The sequence below is a fragment of the Protobothrops mucrosquamatus genome, unplaced genomic scaffold, assembly GCF_001527695.2.
Source record: "Protobothrops mucrosquamatus isolate PMUCROS unplaced genomic scaffold, P.Mucros_1.0 scaffold918, whole genome shotgun sequence".
Lineage (NCBI taxonomy): Eukaryota > Metazoa > Chordata > Lepidosauria > Squamata > Viperidae > Protobothrops > Protobothrops mucrosquamatus.
Window position 1 is genome coordinate 506102 of NW_015387169.1, and position 27956 is coordinate 534057.

General features: G+C 40.4%; 1 protein-coding gene across 1 annotated transcript; it reads left to right on the forward strand.

Moving 5' to 3' along the window:
- Positions 1-6150: 6150 nt before the first annotated feature.
- On the forward strand, positions 6151-20700 carry MON1A (MON1 homolog A, secretory trafficking associated). The gene is made up of 6 exons (XM_015819421.1): positions 6151-6398; positions 11849-11989; positions 16228-16695; positions 17539-18304; positions 20063-20210; positions 20483-20700. The coding sequence occupies exons 2-6, from the start codon at positions 11869-11871 to the stop codon at positions 20621-20623; spliced, it is 1644 nt and encodes a 547-aa protein (XP_015674907.1). The 5' UTR covers positions 6151-6398; positions 11849-11868; the 3' UTR covers positions 20624-20700.
- Positions 20701-27956: the final 7256 nt, after the last annotated feature.

Consider the following 27956-nt stretch of genomic DNA (forward strand, 5'->3'; position numbering starts at 1 on the left):
AGGGCCCTGGCAGGCCGGCAGCAAGGGGTCACTACAGGTAATCTTTATTTAGCTACCCAACAGGGGCCATCAATTAGTCTAAGTGAAAGCATGATAATGCTTATGCTCATACTTAGCTTTCCTTTGCATTATGCAAAGATCATAAATGTGAGGATAATAAAGTTACATTGTTATCATCATTGTAATTTCAAACTGTTACTAAATAGATAGCTGCTAAAGAAGGACTATCTGTATTTACTTTTTCCTTTTTTAAAAAAAATCCATTAATTTAAGAAAGGGCTGCGTTTAGCATTATTTTTATTATCAAAAACCTCCTTGAACCCTTATAATCATAATACCCATTTTAGAAAATGAAAATAGTGGGCGGCTGCAGCTCAACATTTTGTTTAGAAATCCAGTAAGGTGGTAGGAAGCATACTGAATGATAGGAAGAGGGGAGAGTTACCTCATCGCTTAATCTTTTAGTAAACAGGTGCTTTGTGAATCTCACTAGACTAGAGCAATCATTTTGTGATTAGACACTTCCCCCATCCAAATTATCTATCTGATAAATAAAAACATCCACAACAAGCTCAAGATTCTAATGTATTTAGCAAGAAAAACAAATTGCCTAACCTTCCTACAAATACTAAGTTTACTTCTAAAATCTCTTTAGCAACTTCAGTTGATTCAACTCCTGGAAGTATATTTTGTTTATTTTTTTCCACTTGCATTGGCTTCTAGTTTGTTTTTATACCCAATTCAAAATATTAACTTTAAAGATCTTTATAATTTAAACCCAAGATGTTCTAAAGAGGCTTCCATTAGAGCAGTGGTTCTCAACCTTTTTAATGCCGCGACCCCAACCGGTCGTAAGTCGAGGACTAAACCGGTCGTAAGTCGAGGACTAAACCGGTTGTACGTCGAGGACTACCCAACCAGTCGTAAGTCGAGGACTTTCCCTGCCCGGGAGCGCCGTGCATGCGTGGTTCCGCCCCCTGCGCCGGCCGAGGCGTAGCTGGCAAGCGGCAGAGACGGAGCAGGCTGACCACCAGCTGGCCCAGCCCAAGGGAGGTAAGGCACCCGCCGGAAAAGGGGAAAAAATGGCAGACAAAAAAAATGGCGGACAGCCTTGCTTGGCGACCCCCGTGAAATGGTCGATCCACCCCAAATGGGGTCCCGACCCACAGGTTGAGAACCACTGCATTAGAGCCTGAAGTTCCCAACAGATACACAGGATTCCATTCCTTATCACTAACTGATCCATAACATTGCCATATAGGATAAGATCTCTTCAGCATTGTTGCCTAGATTCTGAAGCCATTTTCCCTAGAAGCACCAATGCTTTCAACGTTCAACAAACCTGTGAAAACTATTTTTTGAATTCATATTTTAACAGTATCATTTTTTAAATGTTAACCAATTAAAGCTTTATCTGATTTCTTTGGGCAACAAATATACAAAACCTGATAAAAAAAATTTGCACCATATAAATGTATTTGCAGACATGCCTTACTAGCAACTTTTAAATTTTTTACCAATTATATTTAAAACAGATCTATCGCAAACAATTTATGTGTGATAAGTATTTTAACAACCAAATTTAAGCATGTCTTAATGATACTATTTTAATTTGCTTTGGTTATTTATTCAATTTGTACCTGAAATACAAGGATTCTAATTCTCGTTAATACAAACATGCTGGCATTAAATTTGCATAACACTAATTTTTTTTTGGGGGGGGGGGGAAGGTACATGCAACAGTTGTCATTTTGAAAAAGAATTCTATCTGTCCAACAAAGCAGAAACCGGCTGCCAAATAAAACTATTTTAATTAACGATATGAACAGAACAGTTCTGACTGCATAACCTCACTAGAGTCCCAGTAGCCCTAAGCCCAGTTAAATATAAAAGCTCTGTATAAAGAGGCTCCACAATAGCGATTTTCCTACAAGAGAACTGTTTCCGCTTTCTGTACCATTGCTTCAAATTACTGCTCCTATTCAAACTGCGATGCCCCTCAACGACAGAAGGAATCATCGAGCAACAATTAACACAGATCAGAGGTATAAGATCTGGTAGTAGGAGCAACGGTTCGCAAGGTAATCGGGGAAACGACGCTGTGAACTGAAGAGACTTCCAGATGCGCTCTCTCTATCGATTCCAACCTCTCGGGTAACCGCGGGAGACCTCCGTCGCCCTCCGTTCGTTTTCAAGAAGCAACACCCTCTCTTCCCAAACTGCTTTTCTTGGCCCTTGATCCAACTCGCCTTAGGAAAACAAAGCAAGACCGCCGCCCGCCTCCATTGGCTCCGAGGCGTCACTGCTGAACGTGCGGGAGGCTTGGCCGCGGCCCTGTCAGTGCCGAGCGCGTTTCCCGCGTATCGTTATCTCCCAGGCCAATTCCACCCCCACACCCCCCCCGCCGCCGCCCCTGCCCCTCCCCACCTCCAGAGCGGGCGATGCTCCGACGCAGGCGATGAGCAAAGGCTAAGGACGTCCCCGCTTCCCCTCCTCCTCTCCCCCCCCCCCAACCGGCGCGGATCCTGAGGAAGGATAAATGCCCACCAGGGAGGCTCAATCCAGCGCCGCTCTTGGGGCCTTCAGCAGAGCCGCAGCAGAGCCGCAGCGCCGAGCGAGACGGAACCGGAAGTTCTGGTACATCCTGCCACGTGATGCGCGGCCCCTACGTCTGGCGGGCGCGGCTTGGGTATTCCTGTGTGTGTGACAGACAGACAGACAGACAGACCCACGTAAAATTAAGGCGGGCTGGGTGCTTCACCTGGAAAGCCGTGTTTGGGTCTCCCCCCTGGGGATGTTTTGTATTAAATGTTTTCTTTCTGACTTTTAAATCGACACGTAATGTATTTTGACATTGCATTATGCGTGAAGTGAGATCAAAGTTTTAGCAAATAATAATCTATATAAATAAAAATGTAAATGTTCGTTTGTTCAAAATGTTAAATCTCCGAAAGTTCTTCACCGATTGCTTTGAAATTTTGACACAACGTTGCATTCGAATACGCGCGTGTTTTTATATACCTACTATTATAGAGATGTCACACCTGTGACACAAACGTGCGCTTTCTCTTTTCTTTCTTTTCCATTTAACCAGACTGAGCCACAGCAACGCGTGGCCAGGTACAGCTAGTCGGGAATAATTTGAAAATGGGAAAATACAGTAATCGCCACTCTTAATCTGATGTGGCACTGAACTTCGACTAATATTTGCAAACGATCTCATCCCTGAATACATATAATTAATTTATCCACCCCTACCATTACAATCATTGTGAATGAATATCAAAACTTTCTAAGGCCATGGCTTTATAAATGTGGGCTGCATTGTGTTAAATCATCAAATCCTGAGAACAAAATGACATCAGGAATTATATTTTTGATATGTCTAGGGCAGGGGTCGGCAACCTTAAACACTCAAAAGAGCCACTTGGACCTGTTTCCCAGAGAAAAGAAAACAAAACAGTCGCAAAACTTCCAGTGTAGTGTATTTTTTAAAAAAAACTTTGGGAGCCACCCAACATTGGCTGAAAGATTAGTAACTATATAAATGTTTTAAATAAAATAAATGTTGGAGGTTGAAGTTTTCTCTATGTGAACATTCCTAAGGACAGAAATCTGATCTAAGCAATTTCTATTGAAACAGGTTACTTTGTAATTAAAACAAAAAAATAGATTTATTTAAGGGCAACTAGTCATAAGGATAGGCTAAGGCTACCACTTATATCTTACCAGAAGGTAGAATAACAGAGTTGGAAGGGACCTTGATGATTTTTTAGTCCAACTCCCTGTCCAAGCAGGAGACTTTATCATTCCTGACAAATGGCTGCCCAACCTCTTCTTAAAACTTGCAGTGATGGAGCACCTACAACCTTTGAAGGCAAGCTATTCCACTAATTAATTGTTCTCACTGTCAGGAAATTTCTTCTTAGTTCCAGGTTGCATCTCTCTTTGATAAGTTTCCATCCATTACTTCTTGTCTTGCCCTCAGGTGCTTTGGAGAATAGGTTGTCCCCCTTGTCTTTGTGACAGCCTCAAATGTTGGAAGACTAGTCCTTTTTGTTAGACTAGACATACCCAGTTCCTGCAACCATTTAATCAAATATTTTAATCTCCAGATCCCTAATCATTTTTGTTGCTCTTCTCTGCACTTTTTATTAGAGTCTCAGCATCTTTTTTGGAGACCAGAACTGGATGCAGTATTCCAAATGTGGGCTTACAAAAGCAGTATATAGCAGTACTAATACTTCATGTGATCTTGATACTATTTCTCTGTTGATGCAGCTTAGGATTGCATTGGCTTTTTGGGCAGCTGCTCATTCATACTTAAAAAGTTTTCTACTAGGACTCCTAGATCCATCTCACAGTTACTGCTGTGGAGCCAGGTACCATTTATTCTACACCTGTGCATTTGATTTTTCTTGCCTAAATGTAAAATCTTACCTTTCCCACCAGTGAATTGCATTTTCTTAAATAGGGTCCAGTGTTCAAGTCTGTCAAGCTCTTCCTGGATCTTCAGCCTATCTTCAAAACTGTTGGCTATTTCCCCAACCTTGGTGCTGTCTGCAAAGTTGATGAATTTCCCTTCTACCCCATCACCTAAATTGTTTATGAAGATGTTGAAGAGTATTGGGCCTAAGGCAGAACCTTGGGATACTCCACTGCATATTTCTCTCCATGTAGATGTAGTTCCTTTGAGGACTACACACATTGACTGCAGTTTGTCAGCCAGTTATCCCACATTTTTCTATCTTACCAGGAAGTAGGTTGTGATCTACTTTATCAAATGCCTTATTGAAGTCCAAGTATGCTATGTCTACAACATTTAGTCATTTTGTCAAAGAATGCAATAATATTTGTTTGGCATGGAGTGTTTTTGATGAACCCATCCTGGCTTCTAGTAATAGCTTTCTTTGCTTCCAGATCACAGATCCGTTGCTTATCTTTTCCAGGATCTTCTCAGGCATTGATGTCAGGCTGATTCGTCCATAGTTTCCTGGATCCACTTTTTCTTTTCTTTTTTGAAGATGGGAAGCACATGGAACCGGGAACAAGAAGAAGAGTCCAAAGGCATACGCGTCATGAATACATCACTAGAAAGAAAAGCAGAAGGATATGAATTATGATTAGCAGTCTTTTAAAATAAGGAGCAGGCAGAGTGATATTGCTTGTCTCTAGTTTTTAGCAGATCTTTTCCATTTTATGTATTTTTATTCTCTGTACAGCCTATATTTATGTCAGTTACTTGACAACATTTGCTAACCACCGTTTATTCTCTCTAATATACCTTGAGGACAGAGCATCCAAACTGAAACTTATTAACTGCTTATTTTCTTGTTTGAGTAAGCCATATCATAAATACCAGAAGCAATAACTCTACAATCCCACAAATATGCAGATAATGTCTAGGTATCATGGAAGGACACTAACTTGGACTTAGTATGAGAAAATCTGTAAGAGGCTTGCCTTATCCTAGGATTTTTTAAAATACTGAAATAATGAAATATCCTTTGTCATATATCAAACCAAGTAGTAGGATATAGAATGAAAACAAAAATAGAGTTTTGGCATTTTAAATACAACTATTTAACTGTAATAAAGGATGATGCCTTGTCTTATGTTCCCTTTTAAACCGACACACAAGATCACAATTATATTTGTTTTAATTGGTGCAAAGTTTTGTAACAATTCTTTAATGCCTAAAGAATATCTTCTTTGGAAGCAACCCCAGAAAAAAAATATTTCCAAGAAAATGTGAATGTGGTGTTCAAAACATCAAAATAAAAAGTGATATAAGATTTTTTAAAATTTCCCTTTGTCTATAATATGAGGCTAAAAATCCTGGCCCCTCTTCCTGTTGTTTTTTTTAAGATTAGAAATTATGTATTTGTTGCATGCTTAATCCCATATCAATTTTATTACATTTTCAACATTATCAAAGAGATTAAGAAGTTCTGAACAGAAGGGTGGTTTAAATCTATGTTTCAAATGTCGGCAGATGTGGATCGCTTTTTACTTCTCCGTTAGAAATGAATCTCACTTTTTGACCGTCAAAACAGCAAACTACAGAATTGTGGACTACAATCCCCAAGATGCACTGGGACCTGTGGTATTGAGAAAGTGACCTTTGAAAAAAGAGAAGTAGGTAGTTCACTGTACGCTCCTGGATGTCGCTGGAGAAGACAGAATCAGCTGGCGAGATTGAAAGCCCTGCTCTAGACTCCAATGGCAGAATTTCCTACGGAGATCGCTGCTGACTGAACTCCTTCTCCTCCTCCTCCTCCTCCTCCTCTTCCCCCGGAGCTTTACGTCCTTCCCCTTCTGCTCAGATTTCATCCACAACCGGAGAAGCAGACTTTCACTGACGTTTTCTCTGTCGACAGCTTGTTCCTGTCAAAACCGTAAGTACCCTTTATATTCCTGAACTGAAAGTGTAAACAGGAAGAAAAATACAGAGTTTAGGCCTGTTGGTAGTTGTCCTCAGTTTTGGAAATATTCTCAGCGCTGACCTAACTGAAACTTGCTACTGTGGCAGATGACAATGAAAGGCAGCTTAACTGAATTTCATGCAAATTCATCTCTTACGATATCCAAGTGATTTACCAGAGTCTGGAAATTAAACAGAGGTTAAGTTGTTATTGATGTGCTCCAATAGATTTTTCTCCAAGAATAGTGACAGCTATGATAACACATGGTGGAAGGAAAGTGAAGAGTACACATGCACAAACCATGTATTAATTTGAACTCACAGTATCATTTAGGAGGGAGAGAGTGTACAAAAACGCAAATAATTCCTGTAGAGAAATATGTAATTTAATTGTCTATCTTGAAATAATCTAAATTACCAAACTGGTTTTCAGGTTCTTTTTCATTTCCAGACAAATAACAATGTTATTTTGAAATATTTATAGAATTTATAGAATTATAGAACCTTTTAATTGGCAGCTCCCCCTCCTCCAAATTAACTGTGTAACCAGCTTTGGTATAAAGTGCAAAATGAGGGTGAAAGAAGAATTTGAACCAGTTCACATTCTTAGGGATACGCGAATGGCTGTTTGTATTTAGCAGAAAGTAATGAAACGAAGGATCCTTGATACTCTCTGAGCTTGCTTGTTTTCTTGCAGACATTTCATTACCCTAACTAGGTAACATCATCAGTGCTAAAAAGAGTGCTGTAAGTTTATATTCTGGTGTCTTGCCTGTCTGTGTGTGTGTGGGGGGGGGGAGTCTTAGGGATTCTTTGTTTGGACTGTTTACTAATGGCAGTTTCTTGATTGGGCATTGCTTACTTAATTGATGATCTGAAGTTGATCTTGGAGTTAATCTATGCTGAACTGAGTACTGATTACTGGTGGAGCGGTGCTGAAGTCTTTTTCTTTTTTGGACTGGTTGATTGTCTCTTTTGCATAGTCTATACTGGTTGTTAATGTCTACGTGTGTATTGCTGGTTGATTTGTCAGAGTGCCAGGCTTCTAGAAATTCCCTGGCATTTTTGGATTAGGCTTGGTCTAGGATTTGTCACATTTTCCCAATTGAAACTACCGGTATAGTTAAATCTGTCTATACGTTTTGAAATTAAAGAATTTTCGTCATGCCTTTTGACTGCCAGTTGGTGTTCATGGATGCATTCAGGTACAGAATTGAGAATGGCTTGATTTGCCACTGCTGGTAGCAGAATCTAATTGGGGACTGCAATTCAACTGGCGACAAAAAATCTGTAATTCAGGGATTCTTTTTAAGCTACTATATCTGGGTTGCTAAAATCTAAATAAGTCCTACATGGTAGCAAAGTCTATATCGCCTTGCTACCATTTAGTGCTTGCCCAGTTTTTTGCTGCCCTGATATGGTTGCCCTAATTCTTTCTTGCTTGTGAACTCAAATGACACTTCAGAAGAAGTTCAAGTTTAAACAGAGCTCCAGATTTGGTCTTCTAAATGAATTTTATTTCTGCTTTTCATAGAACAGTCTTTACTAGTCAATGGAACTAACTTCCTTCAAAGAATTGGTATAGGAGCTATTTACTTGGTATGCCAATTCTACTAAGATGCCCTGGTATAAAGAATATAAATGTGTTAACTGTGAACCCTCAGGAGCAAATACACACTAGAAGTCAAGAGGGGAAAAAATCTGAATCATGAGGTAGGAATGAAGTCCAGGCTAGCTCCTGCAGCAATAAACATTTAACAATTTCTAGATAAGGCACCAGTTGGCCTTGAGAAAATGAAAAGGAGCTTTACTAATCACAATTTATTGAATTACAGAGGGCTAGAGATAAACAAGAACTATAGTGTTATCCAGGAAGAAGACAACCCTGAAATTAAGATGGCTCCTCTGAAATGAAGGGAAATAAATTATAAATCCAGTTTTGCTCCCCCAATTTTTTCTTTCCAATTACCTCTTTCCTTCACACCTTCTCCATACTGTTTGTTTTTTCTTTGCTGCTGTATTTGGGAAAGAGAAATATTTATGCATGTTCTTGTGTGTTTTCTAAGGCTGAAAGACAGTAGTGGAAATGCGCTATACTATTTACTATAAATAGGACAGTCCTTTATTTCAGAAGCAGCTGGACAGGAAAGGAGAGAAAAGGAAGAAAAATCCAATTGAAGTATTATAAAAAGATTAGTTTTTCCTAGAAAACGGTTCTAAACAACTGCTAATGCAAACTAGAAACAAAAATTAAAATAAACAAGAAAATGGAAAGAGAACACCTATTTGACCTTGACGAATATAACTCACCGGGACTGACAGATTACATCCCAGAGTTCTGAAGGAGCTGGCAGATGTTATCTCAGAACCAATGCACCACATCTTTCAAAAATCCTGAGCACCGGGGAAGTACCTGAGGATTGGGAAAGGGCTGATGTAGTTCCCACCTTCAAGAAAGGAAAAAAAACAAACCCAGGAAACTACAGACCAATCAGCCTAAAATCAATACCTGGGAAGATCCTGAAAAAGATAATCAAAAAACAGATCTGTGAACAACTGGAAGCAAACAAAATTATAACTGATAGCCAGCACAGGTTTGTTAAAAACAGATCATGCCAAATCAATCTTATTTCATTCTTTGATAAAGTGACCCAATTAGTAGACCATCGAAATGCCATGGACATAATATACTTAGATTTCAGTAAGGCATTTGACAAAGTAGATCACAATCTACTGCTTGGTAAGCTAAAAAAAGGTGGAATAGACAACATCGCCACCAGATGAATTTGTGGCTGGCTGACAAACTGTACTCAACAAGTAGTCCTCAATGGTACTATATCCACATGGAGAGAAGTAAGCAATGGGGTACCACAAGGCTCCATCTTAGGCCCAGTATTCTTCAATATCTTCATTAATAACTTAGATGAAGGAATACAAGGGGAACTCATCAAATTTGCAGATGATACTAAACTGGCAGGAATAGCCAATGCCCCAGAAGACAAGCTCAGGATCCAAAAAGATCTTGACAAACTTGAACAATGGGTCCTGTCCAACAAAATGAGTTTTAATGTGGAGAAAATCAAAGTTTTACATTTAGGCATGAAAAATCAAAGGTATAAGTACAGATTAGGCGAGACCTGGCTCAAAAACAGTAACTGTGAGAGGGACCTTGGAGTCCTAGTGGACGATCACTTGACTATGAGCCAGCAGTGTGCAGCAGCAGCCAAAAAAGCTAATACAATCGTGGGTTGTATAAACAGAGGCATAGAATCAAGATCACATGAAGTATTAGTACCACTTTATAAAACCGTAGTAAGACCACACCTGGAAAACTATAACCAGTATTGGTCACCATACTACAAAAAAGATGTTGAGACTTTGGAAAAAGTTCAGAGAAGAGCAACTAAAATGATCAAAGGCCTGGACACTAAAACATATGAAGAATGGCTGCAGGACTTCAGTTTGGTTAGGCTAAAGAAAAGAAGAAACAGGGGTGACATGATAGCAGTATTCCAGTATTTGAGGGGCTGCCACAAAGAAGAGGGCATCAAACTATTATCCAAAGCACCAGAGTCAAGACAAGAAACAATGGTTGGAAACTAAACAAAGAAAGAAGCAACCTGGAATTAAAGAGAAACTTCCTAACAGTGAGGACAATTAACCAGTGGAACAGCTTGCCTCCAGAAATCATGGGCACTCCATCACTGGAGATTTTTAAGAAGAGGCTAGACAGTCACTTGTCTGAGCAGAGGGTTGGACTAGATGACTTCCAAAGTCCCTTCCAACTTTGTTGTTGTTGTTATTGATATAAGTCCGTTGTGGTGAACCTATGGCAGGCGTGCCAGACTGGGTACGCAGAACCCTTTCTGTCGGCACGCACGTCAGAGGGACGCTCCCCTCACCCTCTCCATGTGCGCCTGATTAGTGGGAACTGGAGACGGTTGGGAAACCGAATCCAGCAGCGCTCTCGCGGGAACAGCTGCAAGAGCTGGGCAGGGAGAGGGGAACCTATAAAAGCAGGTTTTGGCGGGAGTGCAGCAAGAGAGCGAGTGAGCGAGCAGACGGCCTTTGGAAGCGATGGTGGGCATGAGTTTGGAGAAGACAAGTAGGATGTGGTGTCCGTTTGTGCTTTGCAGAAGGCTAGCGGGGAAAGGAGGACACGTAAATTTGGACTTTGGAGAAAGGGAGAGAGAGAGAGAGAGAGAGAGAGAGAGAGAGAGAGAGAGAGAGAGAGAGAGAAGAAGGAAGAAGGGGAGGGAGAAGGAAGGAAGGAAGGAAGGAAGGAAGGAAGGAAGGAAGGAAGGAAGGGTGGCCAGGCCTGCCCAGGTGATGCCGAAGCCAGCCAGCCCTTCTGCGGGAGCACAGGGGGAGGGGGGAGAGTGGCTACCCCCGAGCACCATGCCTGCCTGCCTGCCTTCGGGCTCCCTTGGCCTCTCCCCCCTCCAGGCTGGGGCTGGTCAGATTCCCCCCCGTGGGCACCGCTGCCCCATTCCTGGCCAGCCCTCCTCTTCCATCTTCCTCCTTCTTCGGGCGGACCGCAGCTTACCGAGCCAGGCAGTGCTCTCGCTCCCCTCTGGCCTCCATCTGCCCGAGGCCCGAGCTCGGTGTGCCCAGCTGGCCAGCGACGGGCTGGAGAGCACGGGACAGCAGCAGCTGCCCTGGCATGACAGATAGGCAGGGTGGGCACTCCCAATGTCCGCAGGGGAAGAAGCGACGTGGAGGCTCTGCGCCCAGTCCAGCCCTGGCATGGCACGGAAAGCGAGGCAGCATCCCCATGTGCAACCCTGTGCGCGAGTGCGCCCCCGCCCTGCCAGGCAAGCGGATGGAGGCTGGAGGGGAATGAGATCCACGGCTGCCTGCTGCGCTTTTCTGCCGCAGATGCAAATACAGCTCTTACATTTAGTTTATAGACCTTACATTTATTTCAGTATCTCATGTGAAATCAAGCCGCTGTACTGACAGATCAGTTAACATGGGAAAATGTTGTTTGTAGTCAGACTGTTTCATAGATCTGTTTTATATTCCTCATCCTGAAATGATTATACCCAGTGCTTTTTTTCTTTAAAAAAAAAAGAAAAGGTGCCGGAACTAACACACGTCATACAACCCTCCTTGCCTACCCTACAAGGTTCCATCCAAAAAAGGTGCCGGAACTCCGTTCTGGGCGTTCTATGAGAAAAAAAAAGCCCTGATTATACCAAAGGGTTTCTGCCCTAGCAGTGTCCTTATATAGTTAGTATGTTAGAATGAAACTCAAATGTAGTTGATTATTAATTCAAGCTGGAAAGTTCTAAGTTTTAGGGATTATTATGAGCTGCCCAGAGTTATATGAGCTAGGCAGACATAAGTCCTGTAAATCAATCAATCAATCAATCAATCAATCAATCCAATAAAGGTTAGTAGTTTTGATTTGTTTGCTTGCAGATCTCCACTAATTTCTAATAATGGCTGCGGATGTTTATAAGAAGAAGGATGTGCCGAATGAGTCCTTGGCCCCGACTGATGGTCAACAGTCTGAGAGGTCAGAGAGTCCAACCCCAGGATTGACCGAGGGAACAGAACCAGGTGAGTCACAGTAGACATACATTGTGCATTTTGTGTGGAATAATGTTATTACACACAACACACATATACAATCCCGTTATTCCTTTTTGGGATAGGGGATAAATAGACTGATGCCAAATGGGATAAGAAATAATGAGCCAAAGAAATTAAGGAATGAGATAAGGAAAAGGTAATGTATGTAATTTACTTGGACTAATTTACTTGGACTTCAGTAAGGCATTTGATAAAGTAGACCACAACCTACTACTTGATAAGATAGAAAAATGTGGGTTAGAGAGCATCACCACCAGATGGATTCGTAGCTGACTGACTGGCCATACTCAGCGTGTGATTATCAATGGAACTGCATCTACATGGAGGGAAGTGTGTGGTGGAGTGTCCCAGGGCTCTGTTCTGGGCCCAGTGCTCTTCAACATCTTCATCAATGATTTGGATGACAGGATAGATGGGAAACTCATCGAATTTGCAAATGACCCCAGCTGGCAGGAATAGCCAACACTCCAGAAGATAGGCTTAAGATACAGAAAGATCTTGATAGACTTGAACATTGGGCGCTATCTAACAAAATGAAATTCAACTGTGAAAAAAGTAAGGTTCTACATTTGGGCAAGAAAAACCAAATGTACAGTAGAGTATATAGGTGGTACAGTATAGATGGTACCTTGCTCAAAAGTAGTAACTGTGAGAGGCATCTCAGAGTCCTAGTGGACAATCATTTAAATATGAGCCAGCAGTGTGCTGCAGCTGCCAAAAAAGCCAACACAATGCTAGGCTGCATTAACAGGGATAGAACCAAGATCCCGTGAAGTGTTAATACCACTTTATAATGCCTTGGTAAGGCCACACTTGAAATACTGCATCCAGTTTTGGTCACCACGATGTAAAAAAGATGTTGAGACTCTAGAAAGAGTACAGAGAAGAGCAACAAAGATGATTAGGGGACTGAAGACTAAAACATATAAGGAACGATTCCTGGAGTTGGGTATGTCTAGTTTAATGAAGAGAAGGATGAGGGGTGACATGATAGCAGTGTTTCAATATCTCAGGGGCTGCCACAAAGAAGAGGGAGTCAAGCTATTCTCCAAAGCACCTGAAGGCAGGACAAGAAGCAATGGATGGAAACTATTCAAGGAGAGAAGCAATCTAGAACAGGGCTTTTTAACCTTTTCACCCATTGTACCACTTTTAGGATATGGCAATATCCGAGTACCACCAGTCGCCTAGCAAGGTGTCAAAAACCTGATGACCAAAAAAAAAAAAGGAAAAAAGTGATAAAGTACAGGCAGTCCTCGACTTACAACAGTTCGCTTAGTGACTGTTCGAAGTTACAATGGCACTGAAAAAAGTGCCCCCCAAGCCACAGCCGAGCAAGACACCTGCCTGCCCACTCGGCAGCGCTCTTCCTCCTGTCTGAGGTTTCCATTGTTGTGAGCATTTCTGTTGAGGATTGGTAGTGGGGGGGTGGGATTGGGGGTGTTTGGTTTTTATTCCCCCCGTCTGCTGGGTGGTTGCAGCAGGTTTTGGTCACTTCACATGACCCTGAGACACTGTGACCGTCATAAATATGAATCAGTTGCCAAGCATTTGAATGTAAATCACAAGACCCTAGAGATGCTGCAACATTCCAGCTGATCGGCGCTTCTTATGGGCTCAGCAGAAGTGCCAGAATCAGCGCCGAGCTCCAGCTGGAGCCTGGCACTGATCCTGGCGCTTCCGCTGAGTCCTGACAGCCCTGCAGCTCCAGCCATCTCTCGCTCAGGCTTGTGCGGTGCTGCCACCGATTCAGCTCATTCCCCTCCCCCACTACCACTTTTCTAGGATGTTCGCGTACCACCTGCCAGGTGCCAATGTACCATAGGTGGTATCTGTACCACTGGTTGAAAAGCCCTGATCTAGAACTAAGGAGAAATTTTCTGACAGTTGGAACAATTAATCAGTGGAACAACCTGCCTCTGCCTCCAGAAGCGGTGAATGCTCCAACACTGGAAGTTTTTAAGAAGAGACTGGACAATCATTTGTCTGAAATGGTATAGGGTTTCTTGCCTGCGCAGGGGGTTTATTATTATTATTGTTATTGTTATTGTAAATCTAGTTGATGGTAACACCATGCACTATACTTAAGCTAACCGTTCTATTGTCGCACACCATTGTTGTTTCTAACATGCCAATTCACTGCTTCATACATTGTGTTTGATTTTTTTTTAATCTTCCTTTCTGAGAATCTCATCAACTCCATTTGACAACACGTTTCTTAATCTTTCCTGTTGATCCATTCACTCTTTCTTCATATATATATATATATATATATATATATATATATATATATATATATATATATATATATATATATATATATATATGATATATTCAGAGAGTGTGGCTATGCAATATAATCAGTTTTATTTTAGATGATAGTAAGACCTTCCTCATTTTATGATATTTTTAATGAACATCTTTTTAGTGAGAGGGAAGACCTTCTATACAGTGGTAGTTTACTAAGAAGAATAAGATGGCAGCCAGAAAGCAGCAATTATTCTTGCCTATAAAATCCAGTCAAGTGACCTATTTTCCACACGGAATCCTCTGTGTGAGAACCATTCCTAAATAAAAACCTGCATAGAGAGCACCACAACCAGCAGATTGGGTAGAAATGTTAAATGTAGCACCCAGTCACACTAAAACAGTGGTTCTCAACCTGTGGGTCGAGACCCCATTTGGGGTCGATCGACCATTTCATGGGGGTCGCCAAGCAAAGCTGTCCGCCATTTTTTTTGTTCGCCATTTTTCCCCCTTTTCCGGCGGGTGCCTTACCTCCCTTGGGCTGGGCCAGCTGGTAGTCGGCCTGCTCCGTCTCTGCCGCTTGCCAGCTATGCCTCGGCCGGCGCAGGGGGGGAACCACGCATGCACGGCGCTCCCGGGCAGGGAAAGTCCTCGACTTACGACCAGTTGGGTAGTCCTCGACTTACGACCAGTTTAGTCCTCGACTTACGACCGGTTTAGTCCTCGACTTACGACCTGTTGGGGTCGCGGCATTAAAAAGGTTGAGAACCACTGCACTAAAACATCAACAAAACACTAACATTAAAAATGCCAAAACAATACGCCAGATGCCTAGGAAAGTAAGAGCTCTACCTGGGATCAAAATTATCATAACATAGATATCAGGCTAATTAATCTGAAGATGGTATTTTATGCAAATCAGAAAAGAAAGACTTTTTTTTAATAACTACCTGCTCTGTCTTACTGGAGAAGCTGCTTCAGACAGCCTGATTTCAAGCTGTTGAAGTTTTATATGTTAATGCGTGAACATTTTGTATTGGGCCCAGAAATAGATGGACAGCAGTGCAGATGGCGAAGTTATAAGTCTATGATTAAATCAACTCTAAAAAGCCACTAAATTGCTACCCAAAATCCTAGGCACGGGCTGATATTAAAAAGTGTGGTCACTTTCCTGGGTTTTATTAGGAAGAATAATAGTAACATTTCCAAGCAAATGTAGCAGAAATATCAACAATCATGCAAGAAAAGGAAAAAAAAACTACAAAACTGGGAAAAAATCATCCAGAATAATACATGAGCAGATAATCTAGATTTTAGACTCTGAGAATAATTAATCTCAAACCATATCTTTTCAGAGAATGAAAACCACTGTTTCTGCTTAATGGGCCATATTTCTGTGAACCTAAGACTCAATAGTCTGAGATTCTTAACTTGATTTCAGATTATTATTGGGAACTTAATGCTCAGTTTTTCTTTCACTGCTTTAAAATACTCGATACATCCAGCCTTCTCTGACTAATTTATTAAATGTACCTAAAGAATATTCATGCCCTATTTAGGAAAGAAAGACAGATAATGAATTTTAAGTTCCTGGGTAAGAATTAAAAACTTCTGAGCTCAGGTGGTACAATTATCACATTAAAATATTAAAATTAAAAGATCTGCCTGTTTTACATTGTTTTCAAAGGAAGAGCATCCATTATGGTTTACGAGTGGTATGGAATATTCATTAAAATAAATGTAATCTTCTAACCTTTAATATTTAAATGTAACCCCTCGTTCCTTAGTTAACACAAAGCACAGAAACAGATTTATTTACCATCTTATGTAGGCTGATGCATTGAGGAGCTTTGCAAGTCATTCTGTTCTGGTGCCTTTGTCACAGTTTAAAATTGCCCTCTGTTCTGTTCTGTTTCTGTTCTGAAAAACTGACCACTTATTCTGGCATTGTTTATCAGGGGCAGGCCAAGAGGGAGCCATATTTGTTCACACTAAGTCATATGAGGACCTAACCAGTACAGACAATACAGAATTGGCACCCAAGAGCCCAGGCGAGAGGGAAGAATCTCAAGGTGATGAGCTCAAGATGGAAGAGATCAGCAAAGATTTCAGTGAACTAAGCACACAACTTACTGGTATAGCCCTGGACCTGGAAGAAGAGATAAGGCAGGACAGTGAGGGCAATTTGGAACTCTCGCCACAAGCTTCACGTCGAGGTTCAGTCCTATCAGGGAAAGAAGAAGAAGATATAACCATGGAGGCCTGGCGCATGCATCAGAAGCACATCTTTGTTCTAAGTGAGGCAGGCAAGCCCATATACTCACGATATGGGTGTGAAGAGGCTTTGTCTACTACCATGGGAGTAATGATGGCTTTGGTCTCCTTTGTAGAAGCAGAGAAGAATGCCATCAGATCAATTCATGCAGGTACTAATTCACACATTTCTTCCTGACAAAGTAGGCCTGTTGGAAAGTAGAACATGGTTTNTGAGAGAAAGACAGAAGAAATGAGAGTGCAGAGTCTTCTGCAGAGATAATCAGTATGACATTGGCTTTAGGGCTAAAAGTGCTGATTTTTACACAAAACAATAAAAAAAATGCTCCTGTAAGTTGTTTATTTTTTTAATGTACTCACTGCCCATCAGGCTGTCACTTGACTCTAGGTGACTTACAATACAATAAAACAATATTATAAAAGATGAAAACAGTACGACAATAAATACATTAAAATTAACAAAGAAATAACTTAAGATGGATAGTTTAACAAGTTTAATAATTTGTTAATATGCCATTTATCTTGAGTTTAGCATCAAGTAAGTTATAGACGAACAATTAAGATGTTTCTGTAAAGAGCAAAGAGCAAATCCAAAGTCAATTTATAAAAAAACTGACCAAAATCCATGTTCAGACAGAAGAATATGACTAGATTGCTAAGATGGCTGCTACTGGCCAACCTTTAGGTGGAAGAGAATTAGTCAAAACTTCATAAGTAACAACTTTCAAAACCTAAGAATAAGTTTAGTTAATTCTCATTACTTTTCACAGAACTAATAAATCTATAATTTGTACCATTTTTGATTTCAGGTAGAGATTCATAAAATATCCCTTGCATGCAAAGACCAATAATTATCAGAAAACGGCTAGAGTACACAGAGTAACCTCCACTGAAGTAAAAAAATATTTTCAAAAAGGGCTTTAGGGTTACCACTGTAGCTCAAAATATTGACGCACTTTCTCTCATTCTCTCCCTCTCCATTTTGACTCTGCCAGATGGATACAAGGTGGTCTTTGTGCGCAAGAGTCCCCTGGTGCTTGTTGCAGTGGCTCAGACTCGACAGTCAGAGCAAGAAATTGCTCAAGAACTCCTTTATATCTATTACCAGATAGTCAGTCTCTTGACACTGACTCAGCTTAACCGGATATTCCAACAGAAGCAGAACTATGACCTCAGGAGACTGTTAGCAGGCTCTGAGCGTATAACTGACAACTTGGTAGACCTGATGGCTAGAGACCCCAGTTTTCTCATGGGGGCAGCCCGTTGCCTGCCTATGGCTGCTGGAGTCAGGGATGTGGTGAGTGCTTGCCTTCAGCAAGCCAAAGCTAAAAGCCTGGTATTTGCCCTGTTATTGTCAAAAAACCAATTGGTATCACTTGTGAGGAAAAGGGACCAATTCCTTCATCCAATTGATCTCCATTTACTCTTTAATCTCATTAGCTCCTCCTCCTCATTTAGAGAAGGAGAAGCTTGGACTCCAATATGCCTTCCCAAGTTCAATTCCAATGGTTTTTTCCATGCTCACATTTCTTATTTGGAACCAAACGTTGACTTGTGCCTTGTCCTGATTTCTACCGATCGTGAGGACTTCTTTACTGTATCTCACTGCAAGCAAAAGTTCCAAGAACGCCTAAAGAAGCGTAGTGTTCATTATGCTCTCTTGGAAGCATTACGTACTCCTTTCTACAGTGTCTCCCAGGTGGGAATTCCAGACCTTCGACATTTCATCTACAAATCTAAGAGTTCAGGACTTTTTACCAGGTGAGAGTCCATTCTGGGCAACACCCATCTTCCAGCTTCTCTCTAGAACTCTGCTAAAGGCAAGGATAGATAGAATTGATTTACTTTCCATTAGCAGGATCAATTTAGTCTATCTTGGATAGCCTATTTCAGGAAGATGAAATTTAATCTTGGGACATCAAGTTCCTACCGAATTAATAAAATAGATTAAATTACAAATTGACATGCACAATATGTCTCCAGGAAACAAAAATCAGCTCTGTCTTTAGAGCTATAGGTATTTGAATAATCCTCATAATAATTTGTTGGTGTTTTATGCTGGCCAGATTTCAAAACCCTGTGGCCATCAAATCATGGATACTTATACACTAAATAGCCAGTTTAATGAATAGCAATAAAAGTTAACATAGGTAGCCAGCTGGCACTATAAATGAGAAAGGCAATGGGATTTATTGCGTAATCCAGGAGCACCCAAGAATCTAGTTTATTGCTTAGTTGAATAGTCTAATCATACTTTCAGGACATTTTGTATGCTCTAGAACAGGGGTCCCCAACCCCCGGTCCGTAGACCAGTACTGGGCTGCAGCATGCCAGCAACCGGGCCGCACAAACAAGCAAAGTCCCATCTGCGAGATGCAGGCAGCACACAAAACCACGCACCCTTCGGTCCACGGAAAAACCTCTCTCCAGGGGAACCGGTCCCTGGTGCCCAAAAGGTTGGGGACCTTTGCTCTAGAATCCAATCCAAGTTACATCTGCAACTTAATTGTGAGGAGTTAGGTCAGTACTGTAGATCCACTTTGAAAATATTGTTTGTAGAATCCATTTTCTGATCTGATGTGGGAGATAATGATCAGATCTGTCTTTCCAGTCCAACAGTCTCTTTTGGGATGAAACAAAAAACTTCAATGTTACAGACAAAACACTCTAGTTCCACCTAAAGACCATCTGTATACAAATGTCTACATCTAGTTTGTGCAAAGAGGTCTCAGGTTTGTTGGATCACAGGCCACACTTTACCTTTGAATGGTGTGCTGAGACCTATTCAAGAAGTAAATGAGACGTGGAGAAAGAACCAGGCAAAATCAGGAAGAATTGAATTTACATGTTTTTCTCTTCTTTGATCTCAAAACAACAATTTGGACACACTCACACACACACACAAACACAAGATCAATTTTTTATTATATAACAAATACTTTGATGCAAATTGGAGTGTGTTTCTTTTCTATTTTTATCTTTTGCAACATTATTCTTGACTTTGAATTGAAAAAGTCAAATCATTTTAATGCTGGATAATAACACTGATATCTTACATTGTAACTAATATTGACAAACTATCTACTTTTTTTATTTCCAATACTCTTAAGTTATATAAATTGTAGAATGTCAAGAATATGTAATTATAGCATATAAAGATCATTGTATTGACATTTTAAAAAAATAATAAAAAATTAGCAACAGTTTTTGGGCAAGTTCTGAGTCTCTACCAGAGACTCTTTGGGAGATGTGGCCCTAGAACTACAGGTTAAATGCTTATTGTCTAAACAAAGTCCCGATCTTAATTCTCAACAGTCTTTGGTATTAATAAAATGTCAAGCTCTTATATTTTGAGATTCTGTTTTAATGGTAGCTCATCACAGGGGGGGACATTATTTAGTAAAATCACTGGCTGTAAATTCTGCTGAAGTGAGAAATTTTCTCCTTAGGCAAAAAAATAGTTATTTAATTTACCTTTATGACCAAAAGCATTATGCAATGAAAGTGTGTTTTTTCCAGCCCAGAGATTGAAGCTCCCTATATCACTGAAGAAGAAAAGGAAAGACTCCTGGAATTGTATCAATTCTTGCATAGCCGAGCTCACAACTCCTCCCGTCCTCTAAATAACATCTATTATACTGGATCCAATGAAAATCTCCTAGCCTGGGTAAGAATGTATTTCATTGCTGTACAATTGTAGTAAAAGCAGGACCTAATCCCAACATAACTTTATTATCTGGGAAATATATTAGTGCATTAGTACAACTGAAACCTTGCACACTTCTTCACTTAGAGCAAATGGCCCAATGAAACAACTGGCAACAATTATTTGTATGCAATAAAAACAAGAGGGCAATTTGCTTTGCATGTCAACAGTAACATGAGAGGAACTGCTTTACCCTGATTGCATATTGTAATAGAAATTTAAACTTTTTCCAGGTGACCAGTGCTTTTGAACTCTACGTATGCTTCAGCCCCTTGGGTACCAAAGCAGCAGCTGTCAGCGCTGTCAACAAGCTGATGAAGTGGATCCGTAAAGAGGAGGACCGTCTCTTTATATTGACACCCCAGACTTACTGACTGTTGTGACGTGGGCTGCCTGCCTTGTTCTGAACACTCCAAAACATCTTCCTGTGTCTGGTGGGACTAGACATAGTCAGTTTCCTTCTCTCTCTCTCTCTCTCTCTCTCTCTCTCTCTCTCTCTCTCTCTCTCTCTCTCTCTCTCTCTCTCTCTCATGGGGAGGGAGTTCTCTGGGTAGCAGAGCTTTTGGCTGACATGGTGCACACGGGTATCAGAAGAGTCCAATATTTCAGGATTAGTTTTAGATATTGCATCTAGAACTGGAACATGGACCTCCTGCCATCCTGTAAGTATTATTTGATATCTGTTTCAGCCTAAAAATATGCCCTTTCTACCATTTTCTGCATATTTTGAGGCTGTGTTAAACAAATCTTTTTCTCCATAGCCTATTTTCTCTGCTGACTTTCAGAACATAGTGGCAGAGGTATTATGTTATCCCATCTCTCTTCATCTTGACTAGTTGAGGGAAGGTAGGTTGATGGCTTAGCAGGTGCCTTCTCATAGGACTTTCCATATATAGGGCTGGACAAATGCACAGAAGGTGAGGCAAATATGTAGATAGTGAGGGAGAAAACGTTTTTATGTCCCTTTTATAGGAAAATTAAAAAAAATCCCAAGGAGGTTTTTCTTTTTATGACTCCGAAACATGTTTTGCTCTTTGAGATCAACAAATTTGAAGAAGTTCACAGATTGTCTTCAAATTGCTAGCGAAGGACTGAAGTGTAGTAGCAAAAGCAATATATAAATATTCTCAATTAGAGGCAGTCGGAACCTCTAATAAGCGGCATAAACCTAATAGTTGGGGAAAATATTTTATAAATTATTTTCATTCGTTCCTGTGAGCTTCTTCCTAGAACCCATTTATCTAATGCTTATTTTTAACTGGACCAAATTCCTGATTTTCAGGGATCTGATGAAACCATGTCCATCATGTTATAAGCCATGTCATCTCTTTTTTTTTAAACAAGGAAACAAAAATTCAGGGAAAATGAAAGATTTGAATCTTTGTTAATATGTGAATTCTCAAGCCTAACAATTACATGTATTTGGGCAGGAAGAGCCAGATTTCACACCATTGTTTCTCAATCCCTGCAACTTTCAGATGTGCCAACTTCATTTCCCAGAATTCTGTTTACACCCAGTCTTCAGTTATAGGAATTTTGAAAACAATAAGGCTCTAGACTCTAGTCCCACAGAAAGTTAATTTGTCATATGGAATGTTTTTGAAATGATACTGAAATGGTGCCACCTCAGAAATAAGTTTGCCATTATCATTGTCCTTCTTCAGAACAGTTCAAAACAGTCTACTGTCACTTTTTAGAATTGAAATTTTCAGTATCAATATGTAATGTGGTATGTACAGAAGTGGAGGAGGAAAGTTGTGCGGGGGTTTTAAATGTTAGAAAGTTTCTGACAATAAGAGCAGTATGACAATGGATCCGGCAACTGAGAAAGATATAATGCACTCCTTCACTGGACATAGTTTCATGGGGAAAGCTTAGACAGCTGTCTGTTGGGATTACTTTATTTGGATACCTATCTTAAAGGGTTGGATTAAGTGGCCTTTTCCAGCTCTTACATCTGTATATGTTGGTGCGTTGGGGGCAGAGGAGGGAGAGAAAAAAATAAACACCAAAGTAATGATAGGGTTCTTCCAGATACAACAGTTTTTCATGCCTAAGGTAGGACTAGAACTCCCAGTCTCCTGTTTCTAGGCCAACAGGTTAATCACTATACCAAACTGGCCCTTTTTTTCTATTTTTAGTTGCACACTGTAAGGTGCAAGTAAACTGTAAGGTTAAATGAAACTGAGGCCCAGTGAAATTGTACATGTCCAGTGATGGTATCATTCTGGTCCATTTCTTGGATCTATGTTTTCATCTGAAAAGGATTATTAATATTAAGGGTGATTCAGGGGGAAAAATGTTTTTAACAAGTACTTCTAAAAAAAAAATCAAAACATAATTGCCACAAGATGGCAGCAGAACACCAGATTGTGACAGATTTTTTAATGATTAATAATTATTAAAATAAAAGTCATAGTAGATGCAGAATAAATTACTACTGACAAATGCATTTCCATATTTAAAACCAGTGGATTCACTGTCATGTATACTGCTACTTCTCTGAATTTAATAAAAGTGTTTTATGAGAGCTTTTAGATTAACAAACGTACTATATCATAAGATTTCATGAACTATCAGCCAGTTCAACAAATGCTAAAACTGTATTATGTGCTATAATAAATTAAAATGTGGAAAACTCTTTGTTGTTTTGCTTTAACAAACTAGCACAGCTGCCTGTATTAGTTCAATATGTAATGTGATGAGTATATGAGTAGCGATGAAATGATGCATACGGTGTTTGGTAGAAGAAGTTAAGGGAAATAGTCTGGCCTTCCTGGACTGTGCAGTACACATTAAGGAAGACAGAAGCCTTAACATTGAAGTTTTACAGAAAACCCCCACACACGGATCAGTATTTAAATTTTGATTCTCACCACCCACTGGAGCACAAAAGGGGAGTTATCAGAACCTTACACCACCGAGCTGAAGGCCTGCCTACCAGCAAAGATGGGAAAGAAAAAGAACTAAACACATCAAGGAAGCCCTCAGAATGTGTGGCTATCCCAAGTGGGCCTTCATCAAATCCCCAAAGGAGCTCCTCCATAACAGACAAAGAAAATAACAATAAACGAAGCAACGCAGTCATTCCATTCGTTGCAGGGATATATTGAGGGAAGTCAGAGCCCCAGAGAAGGAAATATTAAAAAGGCAGAAAAATATATTTCCTCAAAAAGGATTTTAAAAAGCAGAAGCCAACCCTGCCCCCAAATCTCTCTATCCCAAACAGGAGCCAGCCCTATACAAATGCAGATGTAAAACTATCAGGAAAGCTGGAGCCAGAAGACAAAGACCTAAAATCTGCATATCCCACCTGAGATGGGACATAATAGGACTAACCCATTACCATCAAGTATACCAGAGAGTCACACCTAGACTCAGGTCAGAATACGTAACACAGGAAATAGCCTCAAAGTTCATGCCACAAGAATAGGAAACTATTCCAAACAAAAGGCTAGAGAGGGTATAAAAACCTACTGCCCATGTGCTCAGGTCCTTCTTTCCTCTGGTCTTTCCTGCAAGAACCATCCTTCTGCCTCTTCAATAAACTGTAACCTTCTTCCCAAAGCAGTCGCCATGTTGCTTATTTATTCCCGGCTTGGATGAACCAGAATGAAGACTTTACTTCCAACAATCTGAAAAGCTCAGGAGGGTCTTCAGCCAACACAACATACGTGTACACTTTAAACCCAAGAATACACTAAGGCAGAAGCTTGTCCACTCCAAGGATAAAACTCCCAGACACACTGAGCAATGTGTTATATGCAGTACAATGCAGTGAGCCATGTGCAGATCTGTGCATTGGGGAAACAAAACAACCATTTATAAACGCATGGCACAACATAGGAGAACAAACCCATCAGGACAAGATTCAGCAGTCCAGTTGCATTTAAAAGAAAAAGATCACTCTTTTGAAGACAGCCAAGTCCACAAGTGCTGGTTTGAAAGAGGGGTCAAAGAGTCGATCTATGTCAAAACTGTATAATCCTCTCTCAACAGAGGGGGAAGGATATGACATAATCTATCTCCAGTCTACCACACAGTCCTTTCAACAGTTCCAAGAGGGCTCCACACTCATTTGCACTACTCAGGTAACCCTGAGGACAAGATAAACCTCCAAGTGGCCTCAACGACTCTCTAAAACAGGGGTGTCAAACTGGCGGCCAGCAGACCGGATGTGTCACACGCAGCCCACCCCAGCTTCGCAAAGGCAAAAAAAGTCATGATACATCATGATACATCATGTGATGTGATCAGGTTTGACACCTGTGCTCTAAAAGAATGCAAATGGCTAGCTGTCTGCAAGGAATATAAATCCTTCCATTCCCCACTATCCAGTCAGAGATGAAGAAGCTTCTTGGATGAGAAGTGAAACATCTTCAAAAAAAAAACAAAACCAAGGCAGTCCAGTTGCCTCTTGAAAAACCATCTTTGGGACAACAATAAGAACAGTTCAACAGTGGAACCAGTTACTGAGAAAGATGGTGGGGAACTGTAGGAAAGTATTTGAGTTAAAAATCATAGAGATGCTGAAATCCTCCATAGATTTGCTGCCTTTAATTTATTCTTTGCAAGTTTTAAATTTTGAAATTCCAAGATAACAGAATTTCCATTAGGAACACCTCAATTGCCCAGTAGGAATTCATTTCCATATACTTTACTTAAATACTTAATGTATTATATATACTTAATGTATTATATAAATACTTAATGTATCATGTAGTATTTCAATTAATCAAGATATGCTATTTGAATTTTCTTATTGCCACAATGAAGACACGTTTCACAATCACACTGTTTTACTGATACCGTACTTGCTATATTACTAATAAAGGGGAATTGTCAGAACCCATTCTTTTCCTGGGGGGGGGGTGTCTATCTCATTTCTTTCCTCATTCATTTCTTTCTGAGGGTTCTGCCATTCTCCTGAGGGGGAGGGGGGGAAAGCTCTGTGGTATGTTATTCTGCTTTGCTACAATGTATCCTTTCCGCTGTTCCTACATACTTACTCTTTGAACTGTCTCTCCCTTGATGCTACCTTGGGGTGAGAAAGGAATGTGCCTCTGGTCATCTGGCTTATCTCTCTCTGCGGAAGGGAAGGTGCGAAGACCCAACAACTCTTCACAAGCTCCTTTCCCACAGCAGACGTAACACCTGGGGATTGGCCCATTCAAACTGACCGGATGAACTATTGGGGTGGGGTTTGCTTGGGACTCTTAAGATATTGATCTGAGCAAGAAACCCTCAGATCCTGCCTATCATGCCTGCTATCAGCTTCTCCTAATAAAAGTTCCTTTTGGAAAGAAACTGTTCCAAGAGTCCTGTTTTCTTGGGATGAGGTTTTGAAGCGGGCCCTGACACTCAGGGTCGTTGGTGCTCTCTGAGCTTGCTTGTTTTCTTGTAGGCATTTCATTACCTAAACTGGGTAACATGATCATCATCAATAGCACGGGTGATGTTACTTAGTTTGGGTAATGAAACGTCTGCAAGAAAACAAGCAAGCTCAGAGATCATCAAGGACTTCTCACTTGCTATATTATTTGTACATTTAACATTATAAATACTTATTACATCAAATGTCCCAATGCTTGCTTTATTCTAGCAAGTCAAGCAACCTTATTTTAGGGACTTAAGAGAGGTTTACAAATACTTCACTTTTTGTTTGTTGACTCTCTCTTTGTTTCTGTTCAATGTTTTTTTATTTCTTTTTTTTACATAGAAAAACTGTAAATTTAGAGGCAATATGCTGTATATAAGACCATGTTAGCAACTGCATGTTCTTCCAGGTCAGTGTAATGTGCATTAAAGTGGCTGCCTAACGAAACAAACTTTCAGGGGCTTTAGGAAAATATGAGGAAAATCCTGTCACAGAACTCAGATCCTCAGATATCAAACAATAGGTTCACAAGCCATGCTAAGCCATACTGTGGTTTATTTGTTCTTAACTTAGCTGATGAAGTCACAAAGCCATACTTTATGCCAACATGGTGAAAAAACATTTTGTTCTCTTCTGAAATTGAGAAACATTGCATGGGAATAGGGAGGTAGCATAATACGGTAAGTGTAGTTTGATCCTGGGGCTGCCTGTGACTGAAAAAATGTAAGATGCCAGCCTCATCACAATGCCAATTAGAGAACACAACTATGGTCTTCCACCCCACTGAACAACTAAACATCTCGTTTTAAGCTTGCAGATGGAGGCCATGTGGTTCATTTATGACTCAGCATGTTGGGGGGAAAAAATCAGAAATTGGAGAAGTAATGTGCCAAAACAGCCTCTGCTGCTTTTGATTAAAAAAAGGTCTCAGAGTTCTTAGTGGTGAAGAAATTAATCACTTTCACCATTTTCCAAAGCGCCTGAAGGCAGGACAAGAAGCAACGGGTGGAAACTAATCAAGGAGAGAAGCAATCTAGAACTAAGGAGAAACTTCCTGACAGTGAGAACAATTAACCAGTGGAACAACCTGCCTCCAGAAGCGGTGAATGCTCCGACACTGGAAGTTTTTAAGAAGAGACTGGACAGCCATTTGTCCGAAATGTTATAGGGTTTCCTGCCTGAGCAGGGGGTTGGACTCGATGACCTCCAAGGTCCCTTCCAACTTTATTATTATTATTATTATTATTATTATTATTATTATTATTATTATTATTATTATTATTATTATTATTATTATTATTATTATTATTATTATTATTNAACACTGGAAGTTTTTAAGAAGAGACTGGACAGCCAATTGTCCAAAATGGTGTACGGTTTCCTGCCTGAGCAGGGGGTTGGACTCGATGACCCCCAAGGTCCCTTCCAACTTTTATTATTATTATTATTATTATTATTATTATTATTATTATTATTATTATTATTATTATTATTATTATTATTATTATTATTATTATTATTATTATTATTATTATTATTATTATTATTATTATATAAGGCATGAATCCCCAGCACCTGCTTTACCATCCCAAAACGAGTAAGGAATTATGCTTTCCATGAAGCATGGAAAGTTGCTGGGCAATTGTCTATAATCTTTATGGTGATGAGAGGATTCCTTGCCTGAAGTTTCAGCCTCACCCAACAGTATACACCACTGCCTCCTTCTCTTAGCATGCAGGACTCACTGGTTACTCCATGCACTACTACTTTTTCCTTTTCCGTAATATCCATTGTCTGAACTTATTGTTCTTTGAAATGATGGGTCAACTGTTGATCCTATACATCAGGGGTTCCCAACCGGGGGTGCGAGATGATATTCCAGGGGGTGCGAAAACTTAGGTTTTCAAAATTATAGTGTATATGCATAATTCGTTGCCATTATTTCAAACTTTGGTAAGGGATGCAAGAATATATCAGAAGCGTTCTAGGCAGTGGTGGGATTCAGCTGGTTCGCACCAGTTCAGCAGAACCAGTAGCTAATTTTTTGTTGCCCAGGCCCAGAACGGACTTCCGGAAGTGGCATCCACACAGAGAACCGGTTGTTCACATATTTGAATCCCACCACTGATTCTAGGAGTGCGTGGTATAGAAAAGGTTGGGAGCTGCTGTTATACAGTAGTAAATCCTTGGATGGCAGCAAAGAATTAGATTTTGTGCATTTTGCAGATGCCACCTAGTGGTCAACCAGAACAGTGCAGCCACCTGAGAAGTTGTATTGGAGGCTGGGAAAGGAGTTCAGTGTGGAAACTGAAAATTAATTTAAGAACATT